The sequence below is a fragment of the Macrotis lagotis genome, chromosome 2 (assembly GCF_037893015.1).
Source record: "Macrotis lagotis isolate mMagLag1 chromosome 2, bilby.v1.9.chrom.fasta, whole genome shotgun sequence".
NCBI lineage: Eukaryota > Metazoa > Chordata > Mammalia > Peramelemorphia > Peramelidae > Macrotis > Macrotis lagotis.
This window is the reverse complement of record NC_133659.1, coordinates 112,235,280-112,256,013: the sequence shown is the minus strand read 5'-3', so window position 1 is coordinate 112,256,013 and position 20,734 is coordinate 112,235,280. Positions and strand designations below refer to the sequence as shown.

The 20,734-nt window shown below is 35.5% G+C and overlaps 1 protein-coding gene across 2 annotated transcripts in view; it reads right to left on the bottom strand.

Moving 5' to 3' along the window:
- Positions 1-2,783: 2,783 nt before the first annotated feature.
- HHAT (hedgehog acyltransferase) overlaps positions 2,784-20,734 on the bottom strand; it is a 505,442-nt gene continuing 487,491 nt past the window's right edge. For both annotated transcript variants that reach the window (XM_074222592.1, XM_074222594.1), the window contains one exon: positions 2,784-4,660. In XM_074222592.1, coding sequence (XP_074078693.1) covers positions 4,569-4,660 — 92 coding nt within the window. In that variant the 3' untranslated portion in view covers positions 2,784-4,568. The remainder of the gene's footprint in view (positions 4,661-20,734) is intronic.

The following is a 20,734-nucleotide window of genomic DNA, read 5'->3' as shown; positions in this document are numbered from 1 at the left end:
TGTGAACCTACAAGATTTTGCCATGGCATAATCAGATATACTAAAACATTTTATATTAGTGTAGCACTTAAATTACTTCAAAACTATTTTATATCTTTAGTTTTACTTTATCCATGCAATTGCTGTTGGAGTCAATTAAAAAGTGATTATTGTAGTCATCTTATATACCAAGATACTGAAGGTGTGACCTGCCTAAGTGAGTGAGCAGTCGAGTGAGTGAGTGGAGCGGGCAAGCAGTGAAGCTATGACACAAGTGTCATGATGAGGCCATGGCTGCCTTTGGTAAGCTTTCAGTTTAAAGAGGGATATGAGACAAAAATCACACCCACATATCCACACTGGAACAAAAAAAAACAAGCCAGAGAATCATGCTGCCCAATGTGGAAGTTGTTTAGTAGTTTTTCAGTCATGGACAACTCTTCATGATACCATTTGAAGTTTTCTTGGAAACAATACCAAAGCAGTTTGCTGTTTTCTTCTACAGTTCATTTTTTAGATGAAGAAACAAGTAACTTGACCAACATCACATAACTAGTATCTGAGACTGAATTTGAACTCAAGAAGATGAGTATTTGAGCTAAGCATTCACATTCCAGTCATTCCCTTATATCATTCTCATTGTTGATTAACAACATTGATTTTCTTACTTGCACTGAGCCAATGAAATAAACCAGAACCATTTATTTAAATTGGGATGTTGGAGAAATGGTTCTGGGAGCATGATATGGCCTGCTAGGAAGTACATTAGACTATCAGAAACCAGTATTTCAGATGCAGCAGGTTCTGGGGCTTCAGAAAGGTCATTCAATTTCTTCTTGTCTCTGTTTTTTTTTTAATGTAGAAAATAGAGGGAATTGATTCTTGACATGACTATTTCTCTGAAAAGAAAGGGGAAGAGGAAGAAGAGGAGGAAGAAGAAGAAGGAAGAGGAAGAAGAAGAGGAAGAAGGAGAAGGAGAAGGAAAAGATAGAAGGCTAAAGAGGAGTGTACAAGGGAGACCTGGAGCAAGTGTTTCCCTTCTGAAACAATAAGTGCTAATTTTTTTAAGAAACAAAAGTAATATCATTTAGATTAATGGCAGCTAATGGCATAATGGATAGAGTTCTGGCCTAGGAGTTAGGAAGACCTGAGTTAGAATCCTGCCTCAGACACTTACTTGGTGACCCTGGCAAGACATTAGCTTCAGTCTCAGTTTTCTCCTATGTTTACAATGTAAAGAATAATAATAGCACCTACCTCTTACAAGGTTCTTGCAACGATCAGATGAGACTTTGTATGCATGAGCCATTAATTGCTATGACATAGGCCCATTTCATTTGGGGTTACTCGAAACTGTGATTTTTCTGAAATCATGATATGACAATTTTCATGTCAAAGAACATCATCAGGAGAATAATATTGAGAGAACAGAATCTGGATTCTTTATTGGGAGCTTGGGAGCATTGAGTGCAATGTAGCCCACTCTCCACTCAATTCTGGACCCAAACCACTGTCTAGCTGTATCACTAGTCCAAGAGGTAACTAGATAGCTACATAATAAATGAGATCAATTGATCTTTTCAGAGAGATAGGTAGGTCAGGAATTAATTTCTCTATTTTCTAGAGATGTAGAGCAATTGAATGATTCTTCTGATGTGTATATGTGTGTGTGTGTGTGTGTGTGTGTGTACTCAGTCTTTACTAAATACACACATACTATATCTCAACTGGTTTTCCCTTCAACTGCATATTATAAAGTGTGGTGGGTTGAGCTGGGTTTTTTCAACTGACTAAACCTAATCATGAAGACCCTGTAGTATTCTGGGGATGGATGCAATCAGCACAATGTCATCAGCAAGTGGGAGCAACCATAGAACTTTTCTGTTGTCAGGAGATACTGATTTTATTTGGAATTATAGGAAAGGTGTAAATCTAATTGACTATGAAAAAAGGGAGATAAGTTCAGACAAAAAGCAAGGAGACACTGGAGGAAGCAGATGTCACTTTTCATTTTGTTTGAGTAAAATTTAATAGAAGCAAAGCTTCATAAAAGAGGAAACGTGAGGGTTACAATTCAAAGAAAAGGAGAGACTTCAGGAGTCAGAGGCATAGGAGGGAAAGGACACTGAGGCATATAAATGCACATGAACATAGGCATAAGGCAAAGGCAGAGATGGGGAAAGGACAGGAAAATGGGCAATAGTAAAATGTAGAGTATGCAGAAGGAAGGAATATGCTGTAAAATTAGAAAGGTAGTTGAAACCACATTATAAAAGCTTAACTGATAGGACCAGAATTTATACTTTGTTCAGAAATGGGGGAAAGACTGAAGACTTCTGTTGTGGAACAAAGCAATCAGAAGAATGTGAGGAAAATTACCAGGCAGAGGCTATGTATCTGTACAATACAAACTCAGAGCTTTCTCCTAAATGTATCCATATGTGATTATTAATGTTGCTTATGGAAATATCTATCATTTAACTGTCATGTTCCCCTATGTAAACAAGGGGTAGGAACCCACCTCTGTTGGCAAAATAAGGAATCACATGTGATGATTAAATTGGAAAAAAATAAAAGTATTAACTCCTTAGCCTGACATATCATGGAAAAAGTTTTATTCTTCCCTATCCTGCACATTTTGACAGAAATGCATGACTGGCTTTGTTTATTCTCTATTGAAGAAATAAATAAAACGGCACTTAAGACAGCTCTGAAGAATACATGTTAGGACATGAGGAAGGCATCCTTCCTTGAGATATGGTTGAAATGTTACATAAATACACTGGCCAGTAGATTTGATTCAATTCAGTTCAGAAGCATTTATTTAGCACTTGCTTTATTCTTTGTACTACAAATACCAAGACAAAAATGAAAATAGTCTCTGTCCTCAAGGAGCAGAGGAAATAATATTTATTCAGAGGCATAAATATATAATATATACAGAATTATATACAGAACACTAGGAATCAGGGAAGGCTTCCTGTAGGAGCTGGCACTTGAGATAAGCCTTGAAGAGGTAGATGAAGGCTCTTTTGAGTACAACTGATCCACTTTCACTCTCTCTCTCTCCTTCCTCCAGCTCTATTGGGAGTGAGTCTCTCCTTTACAATTATTGAGTATTAGAATTTAAAAATTAGAAGGGAAATTATAGATCTAGTATAACCTAGCTGAGAACATGAATTCTCCCTACAACATTCCTGCCATTTCTTTGCACCTCTTTGATCAACATGGTGGGCCATGTAGCAGAGTTATCTGGTTTTTGTTTATTCTGTATGTATGTGCACTATATTGGTCCATAAATCTCACTCCAAGATAACACGTATAATCCTAGTGTGTTTTTAAATCTCTTCAGTGTTGGTATACAGTAGGCACCAAAGATGTACACAGAATGTGGGCCAAGTGGTATGACACTATATGGGATGAGCATTACCACTGTGACTTCCTTAGGCCCATTGTCCATATTCTATAAATGCTTATTTGGGAATTTAGTGTCCATTGAATGAATGAATGAATGCCTAGGGGAAAAGATTCTCAGGAATGGTAGAATGTTATATTCCCTCGATCAGTAAATGTTGTAGCTTTGAAAAATATTATCAATTTAATAACTATCAAGAAAAAAACACATAAAATCATGGGATGTTCTAGTCACCAATAAGTAAACATGATTGCTTAAAATTGTATTAAACAAAATTACTATCAACAAAAACAAATGAAACAAGAGATAAAAATCATGAAAATGTTAGATTTACCAAAACAGAGCCAAATTAATCAGAAAATAAGCAAAGAAAATGCTTCTGTCCTATGTTTTCTCCTCTCCCTTTTTTCCTCCTCTCTCTTTCTTTCTTGGTTTCCTTTTATATACATATTTTTGTCACTACCTTAAACAAAGAACAATCTCTTGGTGTAGTGGAAAGAACACTGAATATAGGATCAAATAATTTGGGTTTGAATCCCAACTCTGTACTTAGTACATGTGTGATCTTGAGAAAGTTAATTTGTTTCTCCAGGTTTCACATTTCTCCTATGCAAAATGAAGATTTCCAAGAGCCCTTTAAACTCCAAAGACTATGCTCCCATACATGAACTATAAACAGTGGTGTGTGGTAATTATTTAACAACAGGCTCTACAAGGGGAAAAAATATCCACTACACAATTAAGTTTAATCTAAATTATTGACTTTTTCTCCATTACTTTCTCAAATCTAGACAATCAACAAAACAATAAATCTAGGCCTGGTTTGTAGTGGTTCCAGCACATCCCTGCCTCTGTAAGTCTCTTATTACTCTAATTTTTTTTTTAAATATAAAATTCTTCCAGTTTGTAAACCTGTTTTGTGATTTCAAATTCTTAGCCTCAGGTTGGGCTCCTCTGGAGATGTCTTGGACAGGCGCAATGAAGGTGATAGAGAAGATGATTCCTGAGTTCCCTTCATAGAGTAGTCCTTCAAGTCAGAAATCATGATGGAGAGCCCTCTGTGTTGATGGTTTCATTGTCTGAAGTCTCTTCTCATTCCAGTACATTCTCCACTCAGATGTCAGAGAGATCATTCTAAAATAGAGGTCAGACCAGGAGTAGGAGGTAGATAGTATTAATCTCTGGCATAGGTCTGAGACCAGGCAATGCCCACATGGGAGTAGGAATACAGGAATGCCATGACTGAGAGGTTCACCCAGGGCCAACCTGTGAAGAAGAGAAAAAGGGGAGAGTTAGAGGTCCTTGGATTTTAGTTCAGTGTTAATGCTCACACAGGCCTTGCCTCTGTCTTATGAAGAGCCTCAAAGTCCAAAGTTCTTTACCCCAACAGATATGATCATTGCTAATATATGCAATACGGATGATAGAAGATATGTAAATCATCCTTGTCATAATCACCTTCTTTATCACCACCACATAATAAACTGAACTGGAACCAAAACCATTATCACAGGCTGAAATGTTGCCCCAAATCACCCAGACTTAACACTGACCCAGAAAAAAAATCTTAGGAATGACATTTGAAATCTTAGGCAGACATAGCAAATTCTCAATCTCTAAGTAAAATTCAGGGAACTTGAAGAGGAAATACAAATTTTGAGAAAATAGGATGAACTGTATAACATCCCCTGTCTGCTCCTAAAGTTATAAAGAGAAACCTTTCAATGAGTTTATAGAAAACAAAACTATATAAATACTTTTATAAAACTATAAAAAATTTTTGAAAAATCTACCTTTTCAATAATCTTCACAACAATAAACATAAAAGTATATTAAAATAACAACTTATTCCAGGACAGTTTCTATTTGTTGCTATGTGAATGCTCACCAAAAGATTTGAAGAGCTATTATATGATAATAAAAATAAATAAGAAAAATCCTTGTGCCAAAGATGTTTACAGTAAACCTACAGAAGTTGAGTTTACATCCTGTTACTTTTTCAACTACAAAAAGGTTACTATAAACACTTATACAAGAATTCACAGAATATTAAAAATTAAAAAAATAATAGTAGCAAGATAATAACTTGTAATGGAACCATTTCTATGTGTACCCCAAAGGATAAAGTGGGGATGCGTTTTTTTTTTCTAATAATAATGATGATGGTAATAGCAACAGAAACAACTCTAAATTCAACCCATAATGCATGCCATATGGAAGGCAGGAAGGAGGCAGCAAAGTAAGAAAATGCCAGCAAGGATGGTTTATAGAGGAGCAAAGAATCTAGAAATAAAATGGAGATATCTCTTTTTCTTTTTTCTTTTTCATTTATTTATTTTATTTTCATTGATATGCACATATATAATTTTAAGTTACAAAATTTCCTTCCCATCCTCCCCCCTTAATGGTGAACAGTCAGGTTAGCATTGTACATACATATTTTGATAAATATGTTTATAAATTAGCAATTTTTGCTATGAGGATTGAGGGAAAGAGATACATAAGAGATAGTGTTCATCACATTCTGAAGGGTTGGATTTTTTTGTGAGTTTTGTTTTGTTTTGTTTTTCTTCCTCTGGATGGGGATAATATGGTCCATAGTCTAATACAGTTGTTCTAGATCAATGGACTACTGAGAGGAGCTGCTTCCATCAAGATTGTTCATCTCACAATGTGGTTGGTTATGTGCACATTGTTCTCTTGATTCTACTCCCTTCACTCAGCATCAGATACTGTAAGTCATTCCATGCTTCTCTAGAGTCTGACCATTTATGGTTTCTTATAGAACAATAGTATTACATAATATTCATATACCATAACTTATTTAGCCATTCCCCAATTGATGGGCATCCCCTCAATTTCCAATTCTCTGCCACTATAAAAAGAGCTACTATGAATATTTTGGAATAGGACTTTTCCCTTTTTCTATAATTTCTTCTGGATACAGACCTAGAATTGAATTGCTAAATCAAAGGGTATGAACAGTTTTATTGCTCTTTGGGCATAGTTCCATATTGTACTCCAGAAATGTTGGATCCATTCACAACTCCACCAGCAGTGCATCAATGTCCCAATCCTCCCTCAACCTCTCCAACATTAATCATTTTCCCTTTTTCTCATCTTGGCCAATCTGATAGGTGTCATTGTTTTAAATAGCACTTCCCTAATTAATAATGATTTCAAGCATTTTTTCATATGATTATATATAACTTTAATTTCTTCATTTGAAAACTGTCTGTTCATATCCTTTGACTATTTATCAATTGGGGAATGACTTGTGAAATTATAAATTTGATGCAATTTTCTCTATATATTTTAGAAATGAGACCTTTATCAGAACTAGTTATGAAGATTGTTTCCCAGCTTTCTGCTTTCCTTCTAATTTTGGCAGCATTGATTTTATTAGTGCAAAACTTTTTAATTTAATATAGTCAAAATCATTCATTTTGCAGTTTATAATATGTTCTAATTCTTGTTTGGTCATAAATTTATCCCCTTTTCATAGATCTGATAGAGTAGTTCTTTGTCTATTAATTTACCTATGGCATTGCTCTAAATCCTGTACCCGTTTTAACCCTATTTTGGTATAGAGGATATTTCTTTCTCTGTAATTTTTTTTTCTATAGATTTTCAATCCTCTCTCTCAAAACCCAAATATATTGTCATATAATTACAGACATTTCATCACTTTTACTGTCTTAATTTATTACAGTAGTAATAAAGCAAAGATGTAACCAATTACTTACAATTATATTACTAGGATTTGAGTTCACAGCTCCAGTCACCTGTGAAATCACCTCTCCAAAAGCTGGGGACAGATGCATAGAATGGAATACTCTCACCTATGTGACCACTGACTCCTCAACTGGAATAAGCAGGATCTTTCAGGAAGGTAATTAAGCCTAAGGAATCCTATTTATAATCTTTCTTCACAAAATAAGATTTAAGAAGTGTTATTTCAAAATGTTTCCAGATACTTTCTCCATGACAGCTAATTCAGTCTTTCTGGAAAAAAATTGCTCTAATTCCTTTCTGTGCCTCACATCTCTCTCACAATTAATTCACTACAAGTTACAATAAGTTATTAAACAACTTAATTACTTCTTCCCAATCATCATCCTTCTTGACTTTTTTTGGCAGCCTTTGATACTATTGATTCTCTTCTTCTCCTGGATACATTCTTCTCTCTAGGTTTTCCTGAAATTGTTTTCTCCAGATTCTCTTCCTGAGGAGTCTCCTTTGCTGAATTTTCATCGAGATCTTGTCCACTAACAGCATCCCCCAAGACTTTGTCCTAAACTTTATACTATTTCCTAAAATCTCTCCCCACTCAAGACCACTCAAGCTAAGCTTGATCACTTAGCTGTCAAGGTGATTTCCTAAAGTGGAGGTCAGATCAGGTTAACTACTTCTAGCTCATAAATTCTAATGGCTCCCTGTTGCCTCCAGGATTAAATATAAAATCATCTGCTTGAATTTTAAAATTCTTCATAAATTTTGCCCCTATCTTTCTTGTTTTTTTTTTATTTTTACTTCCTGTTCCTCACACAAGATATTCCAGAACCTGATTGAACATTTTCACTGGCTGGTCCCTATGCCTAGAATTTTCTCCCTAATTGTCTCTGTCTCCTGGCTTCCCCTGCTTTCCTTCAAATCTAAACTAAAAAAATCTCATCTTCAACCTCTCCCAGTCTTTATTCATACTGCTTTCTTTTTAGGATTATCTCAATTTATAACAAATTAATATCTAGATATTAATATTTCTAGATTCAAATATATACACATAAATATATATATATATATATATATATATATTTTTTTTTGTACATAGTTGACTGCATGTTATATCTTCTGTTAGATGCTAAGTTCCTTAAGGACAAAGACTGACTTTTCTTTTCTTTATATTTGAAAGTTTTCTTTCAAGGGTTAATAAATAACTAATTCCTAGAATGTAAATGTAATCCTTAAAATATCCTCAAGAGCTCAAGTGGTAAACTGTGGTGGACCTGAATTATTATTATAGACTGAACTGTTGTTTATAATTGTCAAGCATAATATTGATCTATAAGAATAATGTTTTTTAATAGATATAGTCATGCCAAATACTTAAAATTTCTAAAATGTGAGGAAGAAAAAGATTTCAAAATACAGAAACACAATTGAAGAAACTGGCCTCATATGCATGTTGAAAGCACCAATCTCCCAAGGTAGTTATGTTGTTTAAATGAGACAATACTTGTAAAGTGCTTAGCAAAACATCCAACACATAGTGGGCACTTTAATAAAATCTTATTTCCCTTTTTCCTTCTAGACAGGAGTTTGATTTCTTATATATTGTCTCTGCTCCAAGTCACATAGCTGGTAAGTATTTGAATCTGATTTTGAATTCAGGTCTTCCTAACTCCAGGTCCAAACTTTATCCACTGAGCTATCTTAGGAATTTTTCTCTATTGTTATCAGCTATGAAGTTGCATTATGGATGTTTTTAGAGAATCTATAGAAGATGAACACATTCAAATGCTTTTATTCAACTAAAGAAAATAAGCATTTTATCCATCTATTCAATAGCCTGCAGAATAGTAAATATAAAAGAATAATAGCAGGATAGCAACTAATCCTGGTTCCAAATATATATGAACTTCATCAAAGAAATGACAAGAAAAGTGTTTCTAAAATGAGGATTAAGATGAGCTTACTTATCAATATTTTTTCAATTATATAAAGTAATAATTTTATCAATAAAGCAGTATTTATTAAAATACATGCAGGAAGAGTCTGCCAAAAAACATAACAGAACAGCAGGATAGGATACCAACTTGCTGCAGGATTTTTATTTGAATTCCATTGCATAAGATGAAATTTGAATAATAACAATAATTATAATAATAATAGTTCAACTTTGTACAGTGCTTTAAGTAAATACAATTAAACTAAAATCTAATTTACAGTGCACAAAAAGCTTTCCTCAAAAATAGTTACTGTCAGTATCTTACAAATAAGGATATTGAGGGACATTTAGAACAGCATAAATAATAAAGGACAGAGTCAACAATCTAATCTAGGCCTGGAAACCTCACAGATGTCTATGTAAAGTAGAAAGAGAGCATTGGGCCAAGTGTTAAAAGACCTATCTAAACAACTTAACTTTTTGCTCCATGTCTAAATCATAGCCAAGTAATTTATCCTTTCTCTTCCCCAGCTCTTTCAAGAGTCAAATGAGATAGGAGGACTAGATCATCTTTGACATCCCTTCCTTCTCTGAGATTCTATGACTTACTGACTTTTAAGACCCTTCTAGTTTTGGGGGTATTTTTGGCAAGGCAATGGCGTTAAGTGACTTGCCCAGGGTCACACAGCTAGATAATTATTAAATATCTGAGTGTGGATTTGAACTCAGGTCCTCCTGACTCCAGGGCCAGTGCTCTAGCCACTGTACCACCTAGCTGCCTCCCTTCTAGCTGTAATGTGTTGATATTTCTTTCATCTCTGAAAGATTTTTCATTTAAAGCAAATTATTAGACTTATTTTCTCATTGATTTCCATTGGAAATGCATTCTCACAACACAAAGTTGGTCCATATTGAAAATCATATTTAAGAATTCAATAGATCTTTAAGAACTGCATATCTATAAAGGTAAAAAAATTAATTTTCTGGAGAAGACCCACATCAGAGGCCAGAATATAAATACTGTACTAATATTAAGAATGTATTACAGATTGCTTCATTTGTACTAGAGTCACAGAAGCGGGTGTGTCTGGTCATTTATGCTTAATATATGTCTCTCTCTCTCTCTCTCTCTCTCTCTCTCTCTCTCTAAGTCAATGTAAATATATCTTTTAAAAGCATTTAACTATTCATTTTTAAAGAGTTTATCTTGTGTGATTTCTCACATTTGTTTTTTAATAGAGCTTCCCACTGAGTGTTCATCATTTTTCTGGATGTCCTCTGCAAGTTTGTTTATGTCTGTATATCAGACCTTAGTAGGTCCCTTTGGAAATCATTTATGTCATGGTATTGTCAGGGAAATATTTAATGCCTCTAATGATGATGGGGGGAAAACTTCCTTTACCCCAGCAGAATCAGAGAAATGAAAAAGGTGTGAGATGAAACCAATGTTATTTTTCTTTATCTTTTTATTTCTAACTTTCAATTTCTGTCTCATATTGGCACTACCTGAGAGTGCCTGAAGGCATCCTCTGGGCAGATGGAGGAAGGATCCACCCCAGTCTAGCGCTGGGACTTGCTGTCTGCCCATCAGAACATCAGGAGCGCTTTTCCTCTCTGCCAGATGGGCCAATCTTGCCAGTAGCAGTCCCCCACCAGCCAATGCTGAGACACAAACACCCCAGGGCTCTCCCCATCAACAACTGCTCTTCCTTTCCATGCTGCCTCTGGTGGGGGGGAAAGGATTGATGGGGTGTGGGCCAAGGAAGGAAGTCCTCCACACAATCAGCTGTGTTTGTGATGGAGAGGCAGCAGGGTATTTGGTAAACAATATGCCCAGAAACTTGCCAGGGTGGCCAGAGAATGGATGTGTTTAATCCACACAAAGCTGCTACTAGGGTGCTTTTCAACTCCAGGTTTAGGGTTTGTGACAATCAAGGACAAATAACAATGAGCCATCTGGAAGGTTTAATCTAAGACCTCTAAGGAGGGTTCTATTTGGAAAGCAACAGAATGGATTTTTTTTCTTTTTTTTTTCTTTTATGTAGTAGAGGGATGCTAGGAGGGTGAAATCAATTTAATTTCGATTCAGCAAATATTTATTAAGCACCAATCAGCACCATTGCTAAGGCACTAATAGGCCCTAGGGATGTAAAGGCAAATATTAAAATCTTTGCCATGAGACAATCAGGAAAGTATAGTTAGGTGGTGCAGTGGATATAGTGCCTGGTCTGGAGTCAGAAGGACCTGAGCTCAAATCCAGCCTTAGTGACTTACTAGCTACATGACCCTGGGTAAGTCAGTTCACCCTATTTGCTTCAGTTTCCTCATTTTTAAAATGAATTGGAGAAGGAAACAACAAACCATTTTAGTATCTTTTCAAAGAAAACACCAAGTGGGATCATAAAGAATCGGACACAACTAAACAACAAAAGTAAGAAAGAGTTGTAGATCTGGAGTCAGAGGCCCTGGGTTCAAATCCTACTATGGGCACTAAGCAGCTCTGAGATCTTTGTCAATGACTTCATATACTTTACTTTGCTTATCTAAAAAAAATTACCCTTCTTTCTTTGAAAATTCACTACTATTAAATCAAATGGCAGAAATTCAATTAAGTGCAAGAATAAACTGTTGCCTAATGAATGACATTAAACAAGTCATTTTTCAGACCTCCATTTCATCTATTTCCACAAGAGAAACAATGATGCCTTTTCTTCCCTTTTAAGAATGAAGGTAAAAAAATCTAATGGGTGAAGGTGCTTTGAAAAATAACTTTTGCATATATGATATATATGTTTTGTTTGTATAAAGAAGATACACTTGTTCAGATGATTATATATGAAATCATATTCTGGTGAACTTGTCATTTTTAGAGGATATAACTAATGGTTATTTAGGACAACTGGATGGAATAGTGGTTAAAGAGCCAGATCTGAAGTCAGGAAGACGCATCTTTGTCTGGCCATAGTCATTTAACTAAATTGTGACTGTGACCAAATCACTTCACCCCATTGACATCAGTTTTCTAATCCTCAAGGATCTGGAAAAGAAAATGGTAAAACCACTCCAGCATCTTTGCAAAGAAAGCCCCAAATGGGGTTACAAAGAGTTGGATTCAACTGAAAATTACTGAAAAAGAACATTCTATGTATACTTAAATGTATGTCTGTTGCCCTTTCTGACAGAATGGAGGGTTCCTTGAAGGCAGGCATAGTTTCATCTTCATCTTTGGAAGCCTAACACCTAGCATAGTATCTTGGAGTCAGATTCAATTGAAACACCTCAACAACAAGAAGAATCTATGGCTATGGCTGGGGGGGGGGGGTTCAGAAAGTCTGACAAGTAATCTGTGTATACTTTCACCCTCAAATAAACAAGTGAAGATTAAAAAGTAACAAGTCAGTGTTTCCAAGCCAGTCTCCCTATTGGAGAGAGAACTTGCAGGGCTCTTTGGTCTGTGGCTACTGTCTGTAGTGCTAGAATGCAAACTGCTTGCTGGTAAGCATTGCTTCATTCACAGTATCTGCATTCCCAGAATCTAAAAGATACTAATTCTAAGTGTCTGATGAAGGACTGACTAATTCATTGAGTCAGACACACCAGGATTTGATCCCCTGGATTCAAACTTGCACTGAGGATTTCCAATGGTCTGGAACCAATCACTATAACTTAAAGAATTATAAGGGAATTATAATTTATTACAGAACTCAAATACATGAAACCCTTTCCCAGGATTCTGTGCACTCATCAGGACCTGGTTGCTTGTTGATTTATTACTTGATGCCATGACTCTACCCTAAGCTGGATGTCCCATTCCCCATCACTCCATTAGATTCATGATGACATTTTTCACTTGATTAAAATGTGCATTTTAATTTCATTTCATCCCACTACATGGAGCCATGTTATTTTATCCATGTCAAATGGAAGAAACAAGGCGAAGAGGGGGATTGAATCAAAACCTTCCCTCCTAAGCACAAAAGATTCCCCAATTACAGAAGTTGGAAAGAGGCATGTGAGTGTATATAGTGTTAAAAGCTAGTTCTAAGTATACATTATGTAGGTTTGTTTTACAAGGATTTCTGAGCAAAATTCAGACCGTTGTTGAAAGCAGTGATCTGAGGGGGCAGGAATCATGGAATCAAGAATTCATTCTGAACACACCAGCTGTTTGAACCTGAGCAAGAAGTTTCCCTACACTACTCTCTGTTTCCTCACCTGGAAAATGATGTTGGTTCAGATGAATGACCTCTAAGATCTCATATTAATAATTAAAAATTATAACAATAATAGTGTTATGCCCAGAGTCCTAGAGCTTACAAAGTACTTTATCAATATCTCATTTAATTCTCTCACTAACCTTGTGCATTAGGTGCCATTATTATCTCCATTTTAAAGGTGTGGAAACTGAGGCAAACAACATTAAATAATTTGCTCAGGGTCACACAGCTAGTAATTGTCTGAGGTAAGATATGATCCCAAGTTTTCCTGACTCACTTCGCTCAGACATAAAAAAAAAATTCATACAGTCCTATTTAAAATTAAATTTTTTTCAATCAGTAAAAATCTCCTTCATTTCTTCCTTCCAATCCCTAACAGGAAAGAAAAAAGTAAAAAATTTCCATTACAAATATCTATTGTCAAGGAAAACATATTTCTGCAGTGGTTATATTCAAAAGGGTAAATCTATATTCCTGAGTCCATCACTTCTCTGTGAGGATGTAGGTAGCATGCTTCCGTGTGAGTCCTTTGGAATTCTGGTTGGTAATTTTGGTTAAACAGTTCTCCCAAATCTCTGAAAGTTGTTTGTCTTTACAATGTTGTTATCATCTAAGTTGTTCTTTTGATTTTAATTCATATGGTAATGCAAAGTTTATAAAGAACATTGTAATAGAGCATGTCTAAACACTCCACTATGCCATCACTTACTTTCATGTAGCACATTAAGAATTTCAAATGGCATGTCAAAAACAGTTGCCTAAATTATTTTAACAGGGTAGCTAGATGGCATAGTGGATAGAGTGCTGAACCTGGAGTCAGGAAGATCAGATTTTAAATTTGACTCATACTCTACTTCTTGTGTGACCCTGGGAAGTCACTTAACTCTTGACCTCAGTTTCCTCATCTGTAAAATGAGCTGGAAATGACAAACTATTTTAGTATCTTTGCCAATCAAATCTCAAATGGGGTCATGAAGACTTGGACATGATTGAAAATGACTGAATAACAAGAAGAAGCCATTTTGTTCTGTACGTAGAAACTCAGGAGATGGTACTTGCTCACTTGTATTCATAGGCACTGGAAACTTCCTGCCAAAATCTAGCAAAATCTTCCTTTGTCATACCTCTATAGACAATGACTTCTTTTCCATTCTGAAAATAATTAATAAAAAAATGATGCTATTGGTGATAGTAATGATAATAGTACTTCACATCTCTATAGCACTAGGAAGTTTTCAAAACAGTTTAAGACATAATGTCTCATCTGTTTCATATAAAAACCCTGTGAGGAAGGCAGGGTCATACTAATTTTACTGGCAAATTAGGAAACTGAGGCACAGAGTTCAATAATCCTTTAGGTTAAAAAAATCATTCAATAAGCATTTATTAAGGATATGCTACAGGGGCAGCTAGGTGGCGCAGTGGATAGAGCTCTGACCCTGAGGAAGATCTGAGTTCAAATCTGACCTCTTAATAATTGCCTAGCTGTGTGATCTTAGGCAAGTAAACCCATTGCCTTAACTAAATAAAAAAAATTTTTCCAAAAGGATATACTATGAACTATACTAAATACTGGGGGGTGAAAATAAAGGAGAGAAGTCACTATCCTTGCTCTCAAGGAGCTTGTATTTTCATGGGGAAGACATCATACAATTAATTGTACATATATTCCATATCTAACAAAATCTGACAAATTGATGTTAATGGATACCCTCTGGCTACATATCAGGGAGTGTGTCTATGTGTGGGAAAGAGCTAGAGAGGATATAAATATATCAGAATTACAGAATTTCAAAGTAGGGGTGATTTCAGAGGGTCTACTATAGCCTCTGTCTCACACCTGACAAGTTGTCATTCTGTCTTTGTTTGAAGACTTCCATGGGGGTAGGGGATGGAGGAGGGGGAAGGGAGAGATTAATTTTCTTCTTAGACATTCCATTCCCTTTTTTGGGTTTGTTTTGTTGTTGTTGGTAGCAAATGTTTTCTTAGAGAATGCCAAAGGAGGCGGAAGGGTCATATTGGAGCACTATTCTGGAGAAGGGAATCAGGAAAAAATGCTCCTCTAGAAACATTTTGGGGAAATACTTCAAGCTAATGCAGTCCTGTAGATCATCATACAAAGTCTTCAGTGGTAGAACTTCTCTGTTCTATACAATAGGACACATGTTTGATCTCTAGTCTTTTCTGCTATTCTTTTCTTTTCACTTTTTTTCCAATCAGTTTCCTAATCTGCTTTCCTTTCCAAAAATGCTCTTCTTAGAATTAAGATGGCAGCAAAACAAATGTCTCACCAAGAAAAAGTATGAGGATTCTCCTGAACAGGACACTTTAGGTAATTTATTCTCTGGGTCCAGTTCAGACTGGTGAGATGGGAGGAAATATTGTCCAGGGAAAGAAAGCATGATAGAAAGATTTAGGGTAGAATGGCATTTATGTGGATGTACAATAGGGTCAATGCTATGTGGAATTATAGGAAGTTGTTTTGTTTGTTTTTTGTTTTTTAGGTTTTTGCAAGGCAATGGAGTTAAGTGGCTTGCCCAAGGCCACACAGCTAGGTAATTATTAAGTGTCTGAGGCCGCATTTGAACTCAGGTACTTCTGAATCAGGGCCGGTGCTCTAACCACTGCACCACCTATAGGAAGTTTTGAAAGTGGAATAATTAATTTAATTAAAGGAGTCTATGGATACTATATCATAGTATAGGGGCAACAGCACCTAGCTTCAAATTCCTCCTTTGAGATATAGTATCTGGTCACCTAGGGTCAGTCATTAGGCCTTTCTGAGCATTAGCTTCCACATGTATAAAAGTAAGAAGATTGAATAAGATGGGCTCCAAGAACTCTTTCAGGGCACTTAGGTGGCACAGTAAATAGAATTACTGGATCCAGAGTCAGGAAGTGTTGAGTCCCCTTCTGGACTCCCTCAATCTTTCCCCAGGTGAGTGTTGGAGGAGTGGGAGACAAGGAAGACAAGTTTCTCCCTATACACCAAGGTCTCCAAGGTCTCCGTTTATTTACCAAAATACCAGCGCTTAAATACCTCCCCAGTCTCTAATCCACTCTCAAGGACACCTGGTGATGATAATTTACAATGCTCCCACATACAACAGTCCCTAACAAAGAAGATCTGAATTCAAATCCAGCCTCATATATTTTCTAGTTATGTGACCCTGGACAAGTCATTTAAGTTTCCTCATGTATAAAATGGGTTAGTGAAGGAAATGGCAAACCATTCCAGAATCTTTGCCAAGAAACCCCCCAAGTGGGGATTTCAAAAGAACTAAACAAAAATGAAAAATCTCTTTCAGTACAAAATCTATGATCCCTAAAAATAATAATAATAAAAAATTTAAAAGTTAAAAACTAAATCTATGATCCTATGATACTGGCATTTTGTATATCTGAATAACTATAGGTAACAGAAATCAGGTAGATTGTACAATATATAATAGCAGTAGCTAATAGGATTTGGTAGGTGGAACAATAGTGCTAATCAGAAGCTTACATGTAAGTTGTATAGTAATATTGCTAATAAGGTATTGGCTCTGATGAGAGTTAGCTAATTGGATCTGGGTAAGATGGATAGGAAGATGTCTGGAGCTAATAGGAAGTAAATAGTTTCATTGAACTGAAGGCACTTCAGCCGAACAATGCACAGGCAATTACATTAGTCACAGAGGATTTGGAATCCAGACACTAAGGTATTGAAGAAAAACTGTCACCTAGTGTATGGCAGAAGACAAAGGGATATGCTAAATCTATTTTTACTGAGGGTTACAAAAGAATCAGAAGCTCTCTATGAACAGTTTTGCTTAAAAAGGGAAATGATGTACAAATATCAGATTTATATTTACTAGAATATATCTGCATCTATAGCTGATTTATATGATGAATTCCATAGATAAATAAAAATTGTAACAGCTGATATTTATAAAAATGATTTATAGTTTCCAAAGTGCTAGATACAGATATATAAAATGTCATTTGAACCTCATAATCACTCCCAACCTCTCCATCCAGGTGAGGTAGGCATTATAGTTATTTTATCCATTATACAATCAAAGCTTATCGAGGATAAATCATATTGTTTGTAATCACATAGGGTTCCTAAATGTCAGAAAGGAGATAAACCCAGGTTTTTCCTCATGCCTAGTTAAAGTTTTTTCCTTTGTATCATACTACCTCTTGCCAAGAGAAATGAAGATATTAAAATAAAGCATTTCAAAATGTTTTATTATTTCGAAAAGTTTTGGTCTTATAATAGTCATCTAATTTCTGAGTCTGGTGACCTTCCAAGGTCAGAATGTATGAGTGGTCACTGGATTTCATGCTTACTCTCACTCTCATTTTATCCCTATATGATCCATTCTGTTAGATAGTACATGGAGTATAAAAAAAGATCTATTCCCTTAGCAATGAAGCCCAGTTCCTGAAGTGAGGAGGCAGTATGTTCCCTTTCTCATTGCTGATTCCACACAAATCCTCTTCATTAAAAAAGATCAATCCATCCTAATGGGAGTGGATTTAATTGAGTTGCTGAATAGTATATTGGCTATCAATTACCTCATCAGCTGCTGTTGCTGCACAACTTGCATTGGACTCCCAAGTTACTGACTTCAATTTAATTCAGGTTCTGAGGACCATTCTTAGGGCTATAGTAGAGACAGTGATAACCACGACACAATGCCCATTTCTATAGCAACAAGGACTGCCAATTTCAATCTAACCATTAATTACTACACTTTGAGGGGAAAATGACTTAATAAACAACATTTCTTTTATTTCAGTCAATTTTCTCACTGCATGTGCTGATCTTGACCATCTTCACCCAATACAGACTTTTATAGGAATCTCCTCTATGCACAAATGACAATAACATTATGGGCAATAGAGTTGTTGGGGAGGGTGGAGAGATTGGGGAAATGAAATATGTTAGCAGGAATCCAGATTTCCAAATAGCTCTGGACAAATCCAAATGGCTCTCAAGCTCTCTTCCTGTGAGCTCTCTTATTGTCTAACTACTAAGGTAGAACTATCTGCCTTATTCCCCCTCAATGATTTTCACAATTTAAGTACAAATTGCATTGAGTTTTTTTGGTTGTTGTGTGGGGGATTGATCTTTTCCTTCTTAATGAGAGACAGTATGTTTTGGGGACTAGAAGGACCCCCAAGTAAAATATATGCTGTTCAAATGCTTGTCACTAGCCATTATGCCTTCAAAATAATAAGTAATGGTTAGTGTAAGATAGCATTTTTGCTGCAATCTCCACAAAGGAAGAAAATGTATCTTGGTTATCTTTTTTCCATTTATCCATAACATGGGAAGTCAAGCAATGAAGACCTCCCATTTTTGGTGTCAAGGTTCCAGAAGACAGGGTCAAATGCAGAACTAGACAACTGAGTTCCACATAACATAAATTATTGACAAAAATAAAAATGAAGGTATCATACCAAAATCCTTTTACCAAACAAATAATGATTAGAGACAAAGTAGAGAAAGAAAACCAATAACTTTAATGAACATTAATGCAAAAAATTAAATAAAATATTCATAACTGGTCTATACCAACATATCAAAACATTGACAAGTTATCGAGACTGATTTGTTTATTCAATATTAGAAAAATTATGTATATAAAGGACCATATTAATAATTTTAAAATAAAATCATATGACTATTGAAAGATACAGAAAAGGGCTTATGATAAAATAAAAGATCCATTTACATTAAAATCACTGAAAAATATAGAAATAGACTTTTCCTTAATATGACAAATAATATCTATCTAAAACTACAAGTTGTCGTTAATCTCTAATGGAGAAATGTTAGTGATCATTTCAGTAAGATTAGATTTGAAACAAAGATGTCCACTGACACTGTTTTATTTTTGTCTCAGCCTCTATTGTCTCGAAGCATGGCTGTCACATGGTGGGGACTTAGCAGATTCTTGTTGACTGAATGGTTGATTGAACAACTCTGTGAAGTGGGCAGTGCAGGCATTATTATTCCTGCTTTATAAGAAAGGAGACAGAGGCTAAAAAGATGATGTGACTTCTTCATAGTCACAGCTATTAAGTGATAGGATGGGGATTCAAATCCAGGTTTTCTTTTTATAAGTCTCTTAACTCTTATTTATATGAAGAATCATTCCTATTATCATGCCACAAGAAATATTGAGTTGCAATACTCAGAGTAATTTGAGAAGTCTTTTATGAATTTAAGCAGAAAGAAGACAGCATATTCAAGAGAACAAAGAAAACAATGTTAAAATATGCCAGAATACTGGTCTGTTCAATGGACAACTTTAACTTCTGAGGACTGATGGTGAAATATCATTCCCTCATTTTAGTACAGAGGCAATGGACCTTAGGTACAGAATAAAGAATAAGTAGTCAGACAACCAGTTTTTTGGTTGGCTTTGCTTATTAAGTATATGTATTTCACTGTCTGAGGGTGGGTTCTATTATGGGGAGTTCAAAAGTCTCAGTGGAATAAAATAATACAACATTTGCATTTAATATTTTCCCCAATAAACAATTTTTGATATTCCCTTAATTTTGAGCTCTGAATTCTTCCCCTCCTTCCTTTCCCCCTCATTGAGAATGTAGACAATTTGATAAAGACTTTATATATGCACCCATGGAAAACACATTTCCATATTAATCATGTTTTGAAAGAAAACATAGGCAAAAAAAAGACAAAAAAATAAAATACAGTATACTTTGGTCTGCATTCAGATTCCATCACTTCCTTCTCTGGAGGTGTATAGATTTTTCAAGGGCAGCTATGTGGCACAATGGATAGAGCACTGGCTTTAAAGTCAGTAGGACAGGAATTCAAATCCATCCTCAACATTTGCCACTTACTAGCTGTGTGACTTTGGCCAAGTCACTTAACACTGATTGCCTGGCATCAAAGGCCATCTCTAGCATCCCCCCCCATTCAAATCCAATTCATGTTCTTGTTATGACATCACCTCCCTAATGTCATGGTCTTCTTCACGAATGAAAGACTATCATCGTCATATAGATTTTTTTTAATCATAAGTCCTTCAGAATTATCTTAGATAAGTCATTCAGTTGATCACCATAAAATATTGCTATGATTGTGTATAATCTTCCCCCATTTCTGCTCATTTCACTTTGAGTCAGTTCATTTAAGTATTCTCAAGTTTTTGGGAGATTATCTTGCTTATCATTTTTTGTAGAACAAGGGGATTCCATCACAATCATATACTATAACTTGTTCTGGCATTTCCCAGTTGGATGAGCATCATTTCCATGTCCAAATCTCTGTCACCACAAAAAGAGCTGCTATGAATATTTTTGTATAAATTTGTCCTTTCCATTTTTCTTTGGTCTCTTGGGGATAAAAACTAGTAATGGTGTTGCAGAGTCAAAGGGGGATATGTGATTTTTTAAAGTCCTTTGGGCATAGTTTTAAATTGTTCTCCA